This window comes from Aphelocoma coerulescens, chromosome 13, assembly GCF_041296385.1.
Source record: "Aphelocoma coerulescens isolate FSJ_1873_10779 chromosome 13, UR_Acoe_1.0, whole genome shotgun sequence".
Lineage (NCBI taxonomy): Eukaryota > Metazoa > Chordata > Aves > Passeriformes > Corvidae > Aphelocoma > Aphelocoma coerulescens.
In genome coordinates this window covers 16340149-16357924 of record NC_091027.1, presented here as the reverse complement: position 1 = coordinate 16357924, position 17776 = coordinate 16340149, and the positions used below count along the sequence as shown (strand labels likewise).

General features: G+C 50.0%; 1 protein-coding gene across 7 annotated transcripts in view; it reads left to right on the top strand.

Annotated features, from left to right (window-relative positions):
- The window catches only part of NRG2 (neuregulin 2), a 154621-nt gene that overhangs the window by 88861 nt on the left and 47984 nt on the right, over nucleotides 1–17776 (top strand). For 5 of the 7 annotated variants that reach the window (XM_069028796.1, XM_069028797.1, XM_069028794.1 and 2 more), the window contains exon 2: nucleotides 10350–10521. In XM_069028796.1, coding sequence (XP_068884897.1) covers nucleotides 10350–10521 — 172 coding nt within the window. Of the gene's footprint in view, nucleotides 1–10349; nucleotides 10522–11493; nucleotides 11545–17776 lie in introns of all 7 variants that reach the window. The other 2 variants (XM_069028792.1, XM_069028791.1) reach the window with 1 other exon arrangement.

Below are 17776 nucleotides of genomic sequence, written 5' to 3'. Positions count from 1 at the left end.
GCTTTCTTCTGTGAATCCCTGCTTTGTGTGGTGTTTCACCTGGTTGTGTGTGAAACATCAGGATGTTCTCTGGCCCAGGACTTCCTGGCAAGTTGAAATACCAAAAAAATTTTGCCAGCTGGGCTGTCACATCTGACCTTCACTTGACCTCTGCCTGCCCTGGATTAACATCTTGTAACTGATCCCAAGTTCCTCTTATTCTTCCCTACTTGCTGAAGTTAAGCATGTTTGAAAACACTCGTTAAAGCTGCCTCTCACAGCTAGGTCTGCTGGGGCAGGGAAGGAGGCAGATTCTCTGCTGGGACGCTGCTGGTGTGGGCTCGGGCGACCAATCCCTCTGCAGCGAGGTGTTCTGTGGTGACTGCTCCTCCTGACCTCATTAGCTGGCCCCCTCTGGGGTCCTCATTCTATTTAAACACAGTACATCGAGAGAGGAAGAAAGAGATCTCCCGAAGTGCTGTGCTGGCTGAGCGCAGCCCTGGTGCTTCGCTCGTACGCCGGGCTGTGCTGGGCACGGGGCTGGGCAGGGAGGGACAGGTTTGTGTGGCAAACCCGGCACCTCGCTCAGAGATTTGGTCCTGTCCACCTGCTTGCAGTGGCCCACGTGCTGATTTACCTGAAGGGCTTGGTGAGTGTGTCTGGGGCTGTGCTGTACCCACACGTTGCAGTGGATCCTGTTTTTGTAGGTTCACCTGAGTCATAGAATCATCACAGAATCCCAGAAGAGTTTGGGTTGGGAGGGACCTTAAAGACCATCTCGTTCAACCACCCCCTACCAAGGGCAGGGACATCTTGCACTATCCCAGGGTGCTCCAAGCCCCGTCCAACCTGGCCTTGGACACTTCCAGGGATGGGGCAGCCACAGCTTCTCTGGGCATCCTGTGCCAGGGCCTCCCAGGGAAGGATTTCTCCCTGCAATGCTCCCACCAGTCTGTGATGGTCTGTGTGCTGTCCTCCCCTCCTTGGGAGAGCCCAGGTGGTGCAGGCAGTCCCTGTGAGAGGAATTTCAGCTCCCCTTCGACTGAGCTCTTCTCCCCTGTGTTTTAAACCAACAGTCCTGTGATTGATAAAGCTGTAAAACATCCAGTAGGGTTTTTTTCATCCTTTTCTAGAACCAATAATATTCCACTAATGATCATCTGCATCTGCCTATTCTTCCCTGTAATCTGAAAGCTTTTAGCCTTTAGCTTTGCCATGACGTAAGGGGTCTCTATATGTGGTTTCATGTACAGATTTCATCATAAACATTTAACAAAACGAGGGTTTTTTCTGCTAAGATAGATTGTTTTGTCTCCTGGGGTGAATTTTTCAATCACTTTCCTTTGGTGATTGAAAGATGATGGATGCCAGCCGGGTCTTTACCAGGGTTCTAGGGCAAGTAATTTGTGCTTAGTGCTCAGTGACTGGAACAAAGGATTAATGTATTTTAAAGTTTTGGATGCTTGGGGTAATTTCTTTGTTGGCTGGGTCTGGACTGGCAGTCCACAGAGTATGGGTGGGCAATTTTTCTAGCTGATTGTGAAGATAGAGATAAAGCTATATTTTATGAATTGCTGTTCCCAAGGTCATCTGGAAATTGAGCAGTTCATAAAACATATCTTTGTTCAAAGATATATTTGATTATATAAAATATGATCCCAGAATCAATTGGGTACAAACAAGATGTTGCCTTTAGGGTTGAAAACACATTGTTAGAGGCATGAAGAGCAGAAATTGTCGCTGCTGTCTTTGTGTGGCTATTGTTTTTGGTCTTAATAGGAACAGAATGAATGACATTTTTCCACCAGGCCACTTATGCTCAACTATACCTCCAGGACAACTTCCTGGCCAAAAATATTCAAAACAAACAAACACAATAGCAATTCTACTCCAATTACATTGTTTGCAAACCAGCTAGTGTTCATAGAGTACTAGGTTTGGCAAATCCAAGCACTTCAGCCCCTGGATTTTAATCTTTGATATTTGCATGGGAATTTCTTGGAGCTGTTGTGCTCTTCAGGTGAGTGTTTGTGCAGCCACGTGCGTGGGTGCCTCCAGCATTGTGACAAAAGCACAGCCCAGTTGTCTTAACAATTGGGCTATTGGGAAGACATCCTTGCCCAGTGGCCAGATGCTCATTGATTTCAATGGAGCTGAGATTTCAGCCTCGGGCTCTGGACCAGATCATACACCAATTTCAAAACTTTCACTGGAAAGAAGAATAACGGGATTTTTAACTGTGGGAAAGGCAGAGGAGGAGGAATTTATCAGTTGCTCTTAAATATAAGTGGAGCCAGGATTTGTAAGAGGAGGGTGAAATTTCTGGCATTGTGGCACCATTTCATAGAATCATAGAACCATGAAGGTTGGAAAAGACCTCTAAGATCCCATGGTTTGAGCTGCCAGAGGGATCCTATAGAGAGAAAACCTAGATCAACAAACCTGCTTATAACTTTCCAGTCAATTTCCTTTGGTGATGGGAATGGCCATGAAAATAGAAATTGTTGTAACTCACAATTTAAATATATATTTTTTTCTAATTTTTTTTTTAATAGTGCTGTAGATTGGTGGTGTAGTCAGTTCTCCTCCCTGAGAGGGAAGGCCACAGGAACTGAGTTAAAGGAAAAGAAACTTGAATGTTAGGGAAAGTATGGGACATGTAGGGAGGAGCAATGCATTTGTTCTGGCTCCAGAAAAGTGGTTTCCACACTTCATCCCAACCCCAAATCCACAGATCTCAGACTCTTCAGCATCTTCACACTTCCACTCATCTGTGTCCTTTCCACCAGGGTCTGTTCTGCGTGAGTCAGCTGGGTGGGTGTCCTCAGCAGACCCTCTGGGACCTGGAGCAGTGGCTCCTGCACTGTCACACCTGTGTCTCCAGCTCCCAAGGTGGCACCTCTCCCAGGCACACAGAGATGAGCCTCTGACTCCTGCTGCCATAACTCCCTGGGAGAGGCACGGGCAGCAAGGACATCTCCCAGGTCCTCGGAGAGCTTTGGGTTATTAACCCTTGCTGTTCCCTGCAGTTACTGCACAGGTGGACTCTCAGACAGTGGACGTGAGGTGCAAATGTCCCAAGTGAGCCACATGGTCGAGTGCTGGCTCCTACAGTGGAGTCCCTGCCCTCTGAGGGTGGGGAGGCCCTGGCACAGGGTGCCTAGAGAAGCTGTGGCTGCCCCATCACTGGAAGTGTCCAAGGTCAGGTTGAATGGGGCTTGGAGCAACCTGGGCTAGTGGAAGGTGTCTGTGCCCTTGGTAGGGGGTAGAATGAGATGAGCTTTAAGGTCCTTTCCAACCCAAACCATTCTATGTTTCCATGACTCTAGGATCACTGCTCATGGAGAAACATGCCAATTTGTTAATTAAAGGTCGAATAGTGGTTACAGCAAAATGCTGCCCCTTGGAAATTTAAATTTGTCATTGTTGTTTACCTGTCATGTACCCCTGCCTGATGATGATTTTTTGCTTTTTCTTTTATACCCCTGTTAAACCTTTTTTACAACTTCTGTATTTTTAGTACTTTTGCCTACATTCTTGGACTTGTTTGTCAAGCTAAGAGACTCAACATTTTAGAAGATTCGTAGCCGGGGATCAGTGTGCCCCAGAGCCCAAGGTCCTCTCCAGAACACATTCTGTAAACCAAGATAGAACCATCCAGGGGAAGGCTCCTTGGGGAGGGGGGCTCATTCAAGCCTCTCTTTGGGGAATTTTTGATAGATATGCTAATTAGTAACACCTATAATTTTATACCAGATCTTTTGGGGGTGTGCATTGCAGTGTGCATTTTGGTGCATTTGACCTGGATGTGTGCACTTAAAGATCTTTAAAATAAATACCAAGGTAAAATCCCTTTTCCCCTTCTAACCGTGTTTGGCTCTTGATTTTAAGACCAGGAAAAGGCATCACTGACACACCAAGATCTGAGACAGTGGCTGCAAAGACTGCCATGAGAATGTCTGGCCTTGAAACACAAGCTGCCTGAAGCATAAAGCATATTACAGATACTATATTATGTTTAATATTCTGGGTTTGGAGCCTGTAGTTACGCACTGGGGGTAGAGGCTGGTGTGGGGCGATGTGTCAGTGTGACACCAAGGTTCCGTCCCGCAGGCCCTGCGCTGTGTGTGGTCTGTGGACGTTGTGTCCATCCAGGCAATAAAGCCAGGGTTGTTCTACAGCTTCCCTCTAACCCAGCCTTGTTACCTCCAGGGGTGTTGGAGGGTCACAGACTCTGAGGAGTCCTTCTGACACGGCCACCAAGGAGATGACTCCCCTCAGAGTCCCGGCTGCAGACGCCACAGCCTGCCTGGGTGCACAGCAGGGACTGCCTTTTGCCCTCCCCATAAAAACCTAGAAAAAAGGAAGACAAACACTGAGTGTGTTGTGAGGCTTTTTCCAAGCAGATCCCGTGTTTCCATTCCTTCTGGCAGGAGGGAGCTTTCCTCAGAGTAGGTTCCTCCTTTGACAGGTTGGCATTTGCAGCCGGTATTGAAACAGAGTCCAAGGGGTCAGGAGCTGCTGCTGCTGCTGCTGCTGCTGAGCTGCAGGTTTGTCTCCTGGTCAAATAAAGGCCAAACTAAACCCAAGGCAAAGGAGCATCACCTCTGATTAAAACAGTGGAGCCAGCAAACACACCAGAGGCTGTGGGGCTGCATCAACCAAGAAGTGAGGTGTATCACAGTGGGGAGCACACTGACCCCCAAGACGTGTCTGGTGTCCCAACCTGCATGGTGATGTGCCAGGAACACATCCTCACTTTGCAGTAGAGATGACAGAAATGGGAAAAATTCCTTTCAGTTAGGGGTTGCCATCTTGGCAAATGTTTGTGATTGGATTTGGAGCAAGTTGAGGCTGCAAAACATTTCCTATGAAAAGATGAATTCTGGAATTTTCCATCTTAGAGAATGTTGAAATACTCCCACTGAGGCATCCAATGTAAAAAGGGTGCAGGTGCAGGCAGTGGGATTTTGAACAGCAAAGTGGTGGGGACTCTCCAGAAGGGAGAACAGCAGCCTTTGAGACCTGGCTCGGGTGGGTATCATGCCTCCAGATCTTGTCCTTCAGTGAGGCCTGGAAGCCTCAAGGACTGTGCCTGGAGCATCCTTTGGGTGTCTGGGTTCCTCTGTTGAGAGCTGGGAGCTCAGACCCACAGAGACACTGCTCGATCTGCATCTTCTCCACCCCAGCACACCAGCCTGGTGGAAGCCCTGGCAACGATGTGGAAGGGCTGTCCTGAGAACAACGGCTTGGGCAGGCTGAGGAACACAGCCCCTTTCCAAGAGATCACCCGTGCACCTTCCTTCCCTCCCCGTTCTGGCAGAGGAGGGGTGTCCTGACCTGAGGACAGTCGGGTGGGTGCCATGTGTGGAAAGCCATGGCTCTGATGCAGGCACGTCAAGGATCACCTGTGAGTTTGTAGGTCTTAACTCTCCTTGAACCTCCCCCATCCCTAAGTTGCCTTCTTCCTCAGCTGCTCAGAGAGACACAGAAGGCTCCTGTCCTCCCAGGCCTCCAGATCCACCTACCTAAACACTTTGCCAGCCTCTGTGTGCCAGGCAGCGTGGGGGAGCCTCCCATGGCTCACACTGCGGCCCTTGGAGGAGGCCAGGAAGAGAAGTCCCATCTCCTCATGACATCAGTTGTCCAGAGATCCCAGATGTATCTGTGATCCCCACGGCTTGGGAAGCAGCATCTGGTATTGCTGGCTGTTCCAGAGCTCATGGAGCACCTTTCCCAGGATGGCTGCTCCTGCTTTTTGCTGCTGAGGGGTTGTTTCTGTAGGATGCTCTGTGGGTGGGATGTGGTTTTGTCACCGCTCCATTGTTGGACTCTGTTTGGGCACTCTGCCCGTGGATGATTGATGATGTTTTGAGTTGAGGCTCTGAGGTGCTTGCAGGCATACTGCAGGTACCAGAAGGAAAAGAGGTGTTGTTATCATCAAGGTACTTCAGTGTTACATCAAGTGTAATCAGAAGGGAATTAATTAAAGCAGCGTGTACACGTAAGGCCTTTTATGGCGGATGTTCAAGCAGCTCGGATGGTGTAGTTTAGAGCTCAGTGTTTCAGACTTTTGTAACCCTCTCCTCTCCATGAGTAGGCAGCAGATGCCAGGACTGCTGTCAGAGGACAAACCTCTCGTGCAGAGGTCTTTTTGTCAAACATGGCTCTTAAAACAAGTTAGGAAATCCTGTGCATTCGTCGATCCTGGCTCCAGCATTTTTCAGGGTTAATTTTTACAGCTCACACAACTAGTGTAGGATGGGATCTAACGGTTGCTTAGGTTTCATCTGACCTTGGAGTGAGCAAAAATCTGTAGAAAATTTGTATTTATTGTTGGTCTCAGCTCTACTAGGATTAAATATCTTTTTTGCAGCATGACATACCCTTGACATGGTTGTCTCTTAGAAAAATTGCCTGGAATCTGGCTCTTCTGTCCAACACCTCAGGCATTGTGAGGCTGGTGGTACTTCACCCCACAGAGAGGAGACAGTAACTTGGATGGAGGAGGGGTTGACAGAATTGCAAGGTGACCAGAGATACAGATCCTAAGCCGTAGCTTCAGTCTGACAAGCAGAGCCAGAACTCTTCTCCCTGTTTTGGTGAACTTGGGGGCTGAGCTGGGGGTGTTGCCAGTCCAGCTGTGGAGGAGACCACAGCTGGCAGGGCTGTTCCATGGGAACTAGACATTGAGGAGCTGAAACTGCAGCTTCAGCTCAGCCTGCTCCAGGGCGATGGGTGGCTTGGGTGGCCCTGGGCCCGTATTTTGGCTCTGACAGGAGCTGGACTGGCCCCATCTGAGCAGCAGAAACCTGTGTGGAGGGGGCTGGGAAGCTGGGAATTGATGGAAACATAAGGAATTAGACCTGGACCCTGCTTGGTATACATCTAAAGCTGTTAGCCCAGGACAGTGTGCGATTTTGATACGTCTGAAGGGAGTGACTTTGTTTTCCCGGTGTGCTGGAAAAAGTATCAAACAAGGAGGAGATTAAAATGACCCCAAATGCTCAGAGCACTAAGAAAGGGGGCACTTAAAATCCTCTGATCTTTTTCAACTAAACTCATGCTTTTCTGAGCTGCAACACTGTGATTTGGACAGGGCAGAGATGGGAAATGGGTCAAAAGCTGAAAATGGACCAAAATGTAAAACTTTGACATACTCCAGTATTAGCACTTCGTGTGCTGCTCCGGTCTCTCAAGCTGCTTTAGTTTACTGCTGGAGAAGGTTGAAAGGTGATTCAGTCATAGTTTACAAGTACCTAAAAAGGGAAGGGGTTTCTGGTTGCTAGATGGGATTCATATTTACCAGAGAAAGGCAGAGATCTCTTGGCTGGAAGCCAAAGTTAGAGAAGTTCAGACTATGAATAAGAGCTGCAGTTTAAACAATACGAGTAAAAACCAGAGGAAAGTCTTTGGCCGGAATCAAGCAGAGTCAGCAGCAGCTAATGGCTCTAAATGAAGATTTCTGTGTTTTTCTGAAAGATGCAGGAATTATGAGGTGAGGCTTTCCAGCCCAGAGCAGCCCTTCCCAGAGACCAAGGCCAGGCTCCCCTTTTGCCCAGAGCAAGGCTCTGGATGCTGTTTCCCAGGCTTGGGGCTCTTCCCACGCTGCTGTCCGAGCACAAGCCCTGCTGCAGTGCAGCAGAAAGGGCACAGATGTGCTGGGTGTCGGGGAGCACAGCTCTGCCTCTTTGGGCACAGCCCTTTTCCCAGACACACTCCAGAATACCTCAGGATTGGATTCCCCTTTCACTGCTCTGTCTGACTCAGCTGGGGAATTGCAGTGCATGGAGTCCGTGCAGTGTGGCCTGGAGCTGAATACGCTGTCTCTTTCCCTCCTGTAGTGAGACACCAAAAACATGTAGACTGGGGTGGAAAGATGTTCTCCTCCCTTTTTCTGGGCAGGGCTCTCTGCTGGAGGGGTGGGATGCAGTGTGTGAGTGTCAGCTCTTTGGGTTTTTTGGATCTGCCTGCCTAGCAATGTCCTGGAATCATCACTGGTGGCATGTGCAGAGTTTTAGGTGAGATGTGATTCGTGTTGGTGGGGAGATCGTGGAAATTTTCTTGCTTGTTCTTGGCCCTCTGCTCCCACAGGCTCCAGGTTTCTGGGGTTTGCCCGGCTCTCACCAGCATGTCAGTGGAGAGGGGCAGGGCTGACACCCCTTTCTCCCAGGACGTGCTGCCTGCTTCATAATTCTGCTGACCACCAGGCTGGAAATGCAATGAAGCAGGTGCAGCCATGCCAAGGTCAGGACCTTCCCTGTATTTAAGGTGTATGGATGATGTTGGTGTGGGACAGGGTGACCTCGGGGTACGACAGGAGCCAACTGACACACACATTCAGACAGAATAAATATTTGAGAGTCTATTTCTCTATTCCCCAAAATGACCCCTATAAAAGCAAGGTCCTGTTTACCTTCCTGGCTCTCCATGCAGTGTTCTGAGAAGAGAGCAGCTCTCTTCTCCCTTCGTTGCCTTCCAGCTCTTCTGGGCAACCCATTTCCAGGCAAGGATCAGGGATATGGGCGTCACAAAACCCATGACACCTTGGATTTTCACGGAAGTCCTAAAATTTGGTGAAAGCCGAGGTAATTTCTGGTCAGAAGTCACTGTCTCTGCCAAAGCACAGTGACCTGGGAAGCAGGGAGAGATGTCAGTGCACAGCCTGCAACAACTGCCTGCAGGTGACCCCGTGCTTTCGTGCTGTCCCTGTCCCATTAGAATCATGGAATGGTTTGGGTTGGATTGACCTTAAAAAACCTTAAAACTCATCTCATTCCAACCCCCTGCCATGGTCAGGGACACCTTCCACTAGCCCAGGTTGCTCCAAGCCCCGTCCAACCTGGCCTGGAACATTCCAGGGATGGGGCAGCCACAGCTCCTCTGGGCAGCAGCTGGAAGGTCTGATGTGCCTGGGACCAGCCCTGCCACGTTACCCACCCAGAGCCCTTTCAGTCACTGTGAGCTTCGCTTGGCTAATTCCTGTCACCCTGAGCTGTTCCATTTCTATCCATGGTGGGATCCTTTTGATTAAAGACAATTTAGCTTCTCATTCCCATGAGGAATTTGAGAATCCTGAGAGCTTCCTATCACGGGAGCATATTCCTGATAATCACTGTGCTTTTTATTATTTCATGTAAGATCCCTTTTGGTGAGAACAATCTTTAAATAGTACCAACCTACAATAGGTTAGCTTGGCATGAAGAACCAGAGGAGATGTACAAAGGTCTGTAAAACAGTGATTGCTCTGATGAAACACATCCAGTCCCTCCGCCTTTGAGTGCGCTGCCATATCGCAAGATCAGAATGCACAAGGCAATTAGAAGGTGGTTTGTGCATATTAGAAAGAGGAAATTCTCTATCTGTAACACATCTCAGACAAGGGCAAACCATTGCTACCAATATTCTTAAGGCAAAACCAGCAAGTTTGCTGTTTCCTTTTTTTAAGGTTAACACTGAGAAAGAAAAAAGGAGCTAGAAGAGTGCAGAGCTGTCAGTTGAAAGAAAAATTGCAAGCCTGCTAATCCTTTCTTGTCAGGTTTAATATAAAGCCTGGCAGAGATTGATAAGAAGTGTCTCCCTCTCTGTCTGATCTTCTAGGTGCATGGTAAAAATCACCTCTCCGAAGCACCCACATGTAGAGCCAGGCTCCAGATGGGAAAGGCGGCTGGCCAGCCTGACACTGCTGGCATAAAACCACTTAAAATACCTATATTCTCCCACTTTTCTTCTTGCAGCCTGAAGTATGGCTGTCCCTCCCCTTCTCACCCCTTACACATGCAGGTTTTTCTTGCAGCCCCTCTCGGTGCTCTGCTGATGTTGTGCTGAACAAGGTCTTTGCCTCAGGCGTGGAGCATCTGGGGCACAGGGACCTGTGCTCCCTGTGACCCACCTCTGCTCCACCTGCAGTGAAACATTCTGGTTGGGGCTGGTGGGGCTGTGGGATTGGCAACATGCCCGTGGAAGCCACAGAGGTCGTGTAGGTGTTGGTAATCTGAAGCAGCAATGGTAAAGAGCAGGGGAAAATAGTCTCTGAAGAGCTTGAGCTCCTGCATGGTGGGAGAGCCTGGAGAGCTCTGCAAAGCTCTGCAGGGACAGGAGACACAGGGGTCCTGCCTGCGTGGGGAGGGCTGCCATGGAACCATCAAATCTGGTCATGTGGAGCCTCCAGAGCTCCCTCTGTTCCCCCCGTTTCTGACTCCATGCTCCTTCCCTGTGTGCTGCTTTCCCTGGGCAGCCCCTCTCCATCATCACATGGCAGCAGGGGCAGCAGGAGCTTTGCCCAGGGGATGGGGCTCGGGGGGCTCCTGCTGCGTGTGCCCAGCTCTGAAAGGGGCAGGTTTCACAGCGTCTCCTTTCTCTTTTCGTAGCTGTTCCTCCCAAACTGAAGAAACTGAAAAGCCCAAATGTTCATGTGGGTGAGAAGATCTCCCTGAAATGTGAGGCGACTGCTGGAAACCCTCAGCCATCCTACAAATGGTTTAAAGATGGCAAAGAGCTGAAGAAGAGCAAAGACATCCGGATCAAGTATGGGAATGGGAAGTAAGTATGACACGGGGCTGCTCTGCCTCTGCTCACTCAGCATCTGGGGCCATCTGGCTGCAGGTGCTGCTGTGCTCCCCAAATCACTGCTGAGCAGCACTGAGGGGCTCCCTCAGAGCCACAGGCCCATGCTCAGCCCTGTTACCATGCTCGGGAGAGCGAGCAAGGTCCCCAGTGTCCTCAGAGAGTAGTGGGGAGAGGAGCAGGGCTTGCACAGGGCAGATGTTGGGTTTGTAGATGAGGCTCTCCTGGAGTCAGGGAAGCATTGGATACCTGAGACAGGTGTCCTGTGGTGGGGGGAGACAAGGCTTTCCCTGGTAGCTGTGGGCTAGGTGTGGGCAGCTCAGGTTGCCTGGAGTGACTCCTGCTCTGTGATTAGAGGGTTGAATGCAGAAGGTTCCCAAATCCAGCTGTCGCCCCATCACTCACCAGCAGGGCTGTAGAAGGAATTGGTTTGCTCTCTCCTGAATTTAGGTGGACACAGAAGCATCTAAGGCCACTGCAAGGCTCACAGAATGACAGATTAGTTAGGCCTGGAAGGGACCTCTGGAGATCATCCAGTCCAACCCCCCTGCCAAGGCAGGGGCACCTGGGGCAGGTTACATGGGAAGTGTCCAGGTGGGTTTGGAATGTCTCCAGAGAGGAGGACTCCACAACCTCCAGGAGCAGCTGTTCCAGTGCTCTGCCACCTTAACGTCATGAAATTCTTCCTCATGTTGAGATGGAAGTTTTCATGGTTTAGCTTATGGCCATTACTCCTTGTCCTGTCACTGGGCACCACTGAAAAGAGTCTGGCACCATCCTGTGACACCCCTTGGAGATATTTATATGCATTAATGAGATCCCCTCTGAGTCTTCTCTCCTCCATGCTGAGCAGGGCTGAGATGCAAGAGTACATCACAACACTGATCAGGGGCCACAGTCACCTGCAGAGACCTTGTCCTGTGCAAATGCTTTCATCTCTCCACCCAGGGCAAGCTCCATCACATCTGCTCCAAAGTCCCCACCCAGCAAAGCTCTCGGGTGAGTGTCACCCTCAGGCACCTCCTTCAGGCACCCAGGGGCCAAGCTAAGGGGTTCTCACTCGGAAGTGGTTTAAATGGATCCATGTTGATATTTCTCAAGGCTCAATATTTACTTGTGATGTATCTTAAAATTATTCCATAATCATGACTGTGTTTACATTTATACATCCTGACCTAACTTGCAACTGCCTGACCCCTTGGAAAATTTGATGGTAATTCTTTGCTAACATATGTTCTGGGTGTGTGAGTAAATGCTCATTATGGACTTGATAGAGTAGCAATTTTTTAAATTAAAAGCCACTACCAATCAGTTAGAAAAATCAGTCAGTGCTTGAATGGGGTGTTGCCAATTGTTCTAATTTAATTTCAGTTTGGTTCCAGAGTCACACCCAAGATGGATGACCTCCTTTGTCATAATTTGAGGACTTGTGGCTATTTTGGGAGGAGGCCGAGAGGTGGACAGTGGAAACACCAGCAGATCCAGGATAGCTGGGTGCCGTCTGCTCTGGAAGGGCTGTCTGGGCTCGCAGGCAGCAGAGGTAGGGCAGAGCTGTGCCTGCCTCACTCCTCTGCTGCCCTCAGTGGTTTTTGTGGCCCTTGTCAGTCTCCTGGCCCTGGTTCTTTAGCAATGGGTGCTGGGGCTGGGATGCCCTGGAGAAATGTCTGCACCACGCTGTGTAGCCAGGCGTGGGAATCCTGCCTGTCCATCCCTGCGGGCTGATGGGTGTTGGAAAGAAATTCCCCTCAGAGCCAGAGAGCAACTGGCCCCAGACTGGACACTCAGCTGGGGAGGGATCCCCTCACAGCACTCCCCTGCCGTGCTCTCAGACATCCCAGTCCTTCCTTGCCTCCTGGCACTCGTGTCCAGCATGAAGCTGTGACAGGCTGGCATCCCAGCCCCGGCGGTGCAGGGGGGACACGCAGTCCCTGGGGGGGACACGCAGTCCCTGGGCCAGGGACAGAAATGTGTGGAAGGAGCTTGGCCCCCTTTTCCTCAGGACGCTGCTGTCAGGTCATAATTTGGCATTTACCAGTTTCCATGGCAACATGTTGCCTCTCCAGTGAGAGGCCAAAGATGTGTGGTGCTGGAAGGGCTTCCCGCTGGCAAAAGAAGCCCAAGAATAAACATTTTAAAGAAAGCTGAGGACTTGCCTCCTCCAGCATCTGAGACTCCCTCGGCAGCAAAGGTGTGAGCCCAAAGCACCCCCAGAATCACTTCCCATCTCAGCTTCTCCTCCCAGCTGCCATTAAAACGTGCCTGTCTTGTGCTGGGACCAGGCTACGGAGACTGGACTCAAGCAGCTGTTGAGCAGGGACAAAAGGAAATGGCCTCAAGCTGTGCCAAGGAGGGCTTGGATGTTAGGAAAAACTTCTTCACTGAAATGGTGGTCAGGCATTGGAACAGGCAGGGAAGTGGTGGAAGGGTTCAAAAACTGTGTAGACGTGGCACTTGGGGACATGGTTTATTGGTGGCCTTGGCAGTGCTGGGGGAATGGTTGGACTCGATGATCTCAGAGGGCTTTTCCAGCCTAAACAATTCTGCTGCTCTGTGGGACAGTTCTGAGACAAGCACCCCTCAGTGAGCATTTGCTCCTTGTTAAGCAGTGCAGGAACACTTCTCCGAGAGGATCTGGATGGGTCTGTGCACACCCACTCTGGCATTCCCACCTTTGTCCCCTCCACCGGGATTGCTGGGCCCCAGTGCTGAAAACACCTCAAGGCAGAGTGGTCACTGGCATTGGACCTGCCTCCCTCTGGTCTTGACTGCATGGAACAAACATTAAAAACTGCTCAGAGCAGGCTGAGGGTTGAGGGAGCCCTCATGACTTTGATGTCTTCATTGTGCAGCTGGTGGGGCCAAGTTTAGTGGAGCGACATGTGATATGGGTGTAGATCATTACTTCCAGCATGTTGGGAGAGGTCTCCAGGGAAGGATAACCATCCTGAACTGTAAATCTCTGAAAGGACATCTTATTCTATAATGATTATTTTAAGAATAATGGGATTCATACATCTGTCTCCACTTAGAGATAACACTGGTCTCCAGATAATCCTCTGCGCTTCCTTGCAGTTCAGAGCGGGGATTTCAGAGGGCCAGAAATGGAGCACTGGGGAGGGACCTTCACAGGGAAAGTACACAAGGCAAAAAGCTTCTCAGGCTGTGCAGGAGCTGGCCAGGTGCACAGGATCATTTCTTTAGAAAGACCCAAAGACCCAACAGAGTTTCCTGCTGCAGCCAGGCGAAGGGAGCCCTCCAGCAAAGTGATGTCCATAGTGTTTCCCTTGGCCCTGTGAGGTCCTGGCAGAGCTGGGCACTGCTGAAATCTGTCTCCAGCTCTGAGATCTTTAGCATGCAGAGGGTTAGGATGGGAGACAAGAACATGGTTGCTCTCTGTGACTCATTCCTGGCTTTCCTCCCCACGCGTTTAAAGAGCCTTGAGGTCTCTAACTAGAAAGTGTGACTGAAGCACTTTTTTTTGTGATCAAGTTTTCCTCTGATCTCTAGAATATGGGATTCCTTTCAAAATAAGGGATGTATATGTTGTAAGGAAGAGAGGAGAACTCAAGTGCATGTCAGCTCTTCAGCTTTTCCATCAATCATTTTCCCTCTTCTTTTTAAACTTAACAGCAAAACTTCTGGTGCCATCAGGCAAAGGAATCAGGTTTTTTTCAATGAATATTTGCTGGAGGGAAGGGAATAATTCTGATTACTCCTTTCTGAACTTCATGTTCCATCTGTAATTAGTGACAGGCTGGGGCAAGCCTGGCTTGCACGAAGGGGAAACCTCTCTTTCAGGTGGAAAAAATTATTGGCTGGAATTTTATCTCCGTCTCAATTTAAATAAAACACGATTGATGGGGAACCCAGAGAAATTACCCAGAAAGGATTGCCTTTGGTAGTGGAAGTACAGCCTAGTGAGTGGCTCTCCCTCTGAGCTGCCAAAGAGATGCCATTTTCAGCCGAGTGTGTCTGAGGTCTGGTTGAGGCTGCTGGCTCCCAAGAAGTTCAGGTTGGGCTTTGACTTTCTCACTATCCTGGCAAATGGGTGATGCCAGCTGTGGAGGAAGCCAAGGGAGCTTTTACTTGTGGAGGTGTAGAGAACCTTCCCCTCTTGAAGCCATGCTGGGGGCTCAGCTTAGGACATGCAGATCTTTAGCTGGAGCCCAGGAGCCTGGTAGTCCCCGAGCTGTGCCTGTCCTTACAGCCCCTTCTCTTTGTGTGCTCTTCTACCAAGGGACATTGCTGGGGTGATGAAGTAGGCGTATCATTAGATTGGAGAGCGTTGGCAGTTCAGTTTGGGACAGGCTGACCATATGACATCCCTTGGGAGTAGTGTCCTACTTTCAGTATCACCAGGAATCCCTATTGTTAGCCTGTAAGTGGAGCCAAGGGATACCCTCCTCTCCTGTTTCTGTACAGTAGTCCCTCAGGCGATGCCACTTGAGCAGATTCATTGCTGGGGTCTTCCTTGTAGGGCTCCCAGTTGTAGATTATTCCCCACCCACAATGAATGGGGCTGTGGTCTTCCCTGTACAGCTCACTGCACTGGAATGAAGGCAAAAAAAAAAAAAATAATGCCAAAGCAGCAGGGGAAAGAGAGTGCCAATAAAGATAAATGATTTCCTAATTAAGCCCGGAGACAAGGAGGGGCAAAGAGGACTGTGGAAGCCTTGTGGGAGCCAGAGTGAACCCAAGCAGGCTATACCACCACTCTGGCAGGGGTCTTTGGGCTGACATTTTTAAACAAAGGGAAAAGCTCATTTGACAATGGATCTTGCAAGAGCAATTCCAGATGCCTTGAAGCGAAGACTCTTCTCAAGCACCGGTGTTGTTATAATCACCAGGGGAGCTGCTGCCTTGCTAACTCTCACGATGTCATTATAAGTCTCCGATATTTGGGATTCGGTTTTAGCTGCTGAAGGCACTTTATTGGAGGGGGGTGTGAAGGAGAGCATCTCCTTTGTCTGCTTGTTGTTTTAGAGGAGATGATGGACATCAACTTGGCCAATGCACCTGGGACTGAACCAGGGAATTTGAGAACTGAAAGGAGAAGCAGTTGGGTCCTGAGCTGAAACAATCCACAAACTTTGCAAGTTGGGGCTCCTGAGAGAGTCAGGGAATGGACATTTAATCAAACTTGACTGCATTATAGCTGCTAACAAGTCATGGTCAGTTGCTGGGCTGCTTCAGCTGATGGGCTCTGCAAACTTAGAGGTGGAAGGAGCTTTATGTGCCTGGAATTTTGTGTGGCTTTTCCAGCCATGTTGGCTGCTTACAAAAAAAAAAAAAAATCTCTCTCTACAGACCTTTGCCCACTGCAGTTGCAAAATGTCACAGTTTAGGTCAAGGCCCTCACTGAGACATGAGCTGAAATCCCATTCGTCCTGTTCAAGTTAAAATGTTTTACCTTCAGGGAGCAGGGCTGGGGTGAGGGCTGAGGCTGCTGACAGTTCATCCAGCACAGCACATCACAGAGCTGCAGGCATGGATTGGCCATGGAGCAGACACTGGTGAGGGTCTATGAGATGTACCAGCTGCAGGAAAGTGGCTTGGGGAGAGAAGAATGGCATGCATCCCAAAGGCTCCAAACTCAGAAAGGAGACCCAAAACTTTATCTAGATCTCTTGCACACCCTGTGTACGACCACAGTGGTGTTTCACAGAGGTTCTGAGCAGTAGTTCCCTGCCCATGTGAAGGTGCCACCCCTTTCTCATGATCTCTGTTCCCCAAAATGCTTTTTCTTGGTATCAGTATTTGCAGCCTGGCTCTGCTCATCTCTGTTGCTGGGCTCTATCCAGAGCTATCCCCATGACTGCTGCTCTTGGTACGGCACCTCCCTCTCCTCCTTGGTTCTTTATAACCAATGGGCTTTGCTTTAAAGGTCCTCTCAGGCCTTTATCCTCATTTCTGGCAATCCCTGAAGCTTTGCTCCTGCCTCTGATTTGCCCAGCATATCAACCTCCATCTAATATGTGATACGCTTCCAAACTAGGACCTCTGTGCCTTCTCCTCAGCAGCACTGGCCCTCTTTTCCCTGCCTGCCACAGAACCAGCACATGGTTTGGTTCCTGAGACAGTGAGACCTGGGCACCCCGAGGGGGCCTTGTCTCTGTATTGAGGTCACACACTTTGGGATAGTGAGGTATCTGTTCCACATTTGGTGCTGGGAAGTCCCTGGCTCTTGGGAAGCTGTTCCAGCATGAGATCACAGGAAGCAGGGAAAGAACCTGCTGGGAGCTGGCCTCAGAGTACTGCTCCAGGACCTACATTTTCTCCAAGAAATTAAAATCCTGGCCTTGGGGTTGGAGGAAACATTCGTAGGATGGATCAATTGCCTTGAATTCCAGGAGAAGTAATACAAAGGATCCTGCAATCACATCGGGTCTGTGCTTCAGCTGGAGCCCAAAACTCAGCTTTTACTCATCTATTGATGTCATACCCTGTCAGGTGCCACAGCCTGGCCTGGCACTGCGAGCAGCAGCACATAGGGGTTTGCCTCTCAACACAGCAGCCACAAAGTCCACTTCAGGCACTGGTGTGGGGTTGTGTGTCACTGTCTCTGCTGCCCCACACCTCTTCCCACTGCCAGAACACCCCTGGCTGCATTTGAGCCTGGAGAGGGTTGCACAAGTGACCCTGCTCTTTGGAGTGTACTTATCGATCTTCCCCCCTCTTGTTGACACTGCCCGACCCAGAAGTGAGTGCAGCCCTCACTCTGAGACTAGTGTCAGTGTCAGCTCTGCAGAGTGAGGACTGGTCGAGTATTCCTCTTAAAATCAGCCTGGCCCAAGCCTGGGCACAGAGAGACCACAGCACTGCTGAGCAGAGAAGGGGCAAATCTGCTTTTCAGGTTAGAACAGCACTTTAATGTTGGGGAGCAGGGGTAGGAGAGAGCAGGCAGAGTGGGTCAGGGGATGGTTGGTCCGGTCCTGGGCACTGCAGGGACATTACCTGTCTCCCACCATCCCAGCAGGTCAAGCACAGAGCGGGCCAGATGATGGTGTGAGGGGAGGAAGGGAGCTACAGAAGGGATGATGGCCAAGCTGAAAACTCCAAACCTCCCTGTCCTTACCCCTCTTATCTGATTGCTTTACTTGAGGGCATTTCTGTCCCCTTTCCCATTTGTTCTTTCTGAAGCTGATACTGAGCTGCCCAGATGATGCTCTGGAGCACAGAGCAGCCAGCATAGGACACTTGTTTTCCTCAAGCACTGCAAGCACAGCTGGAA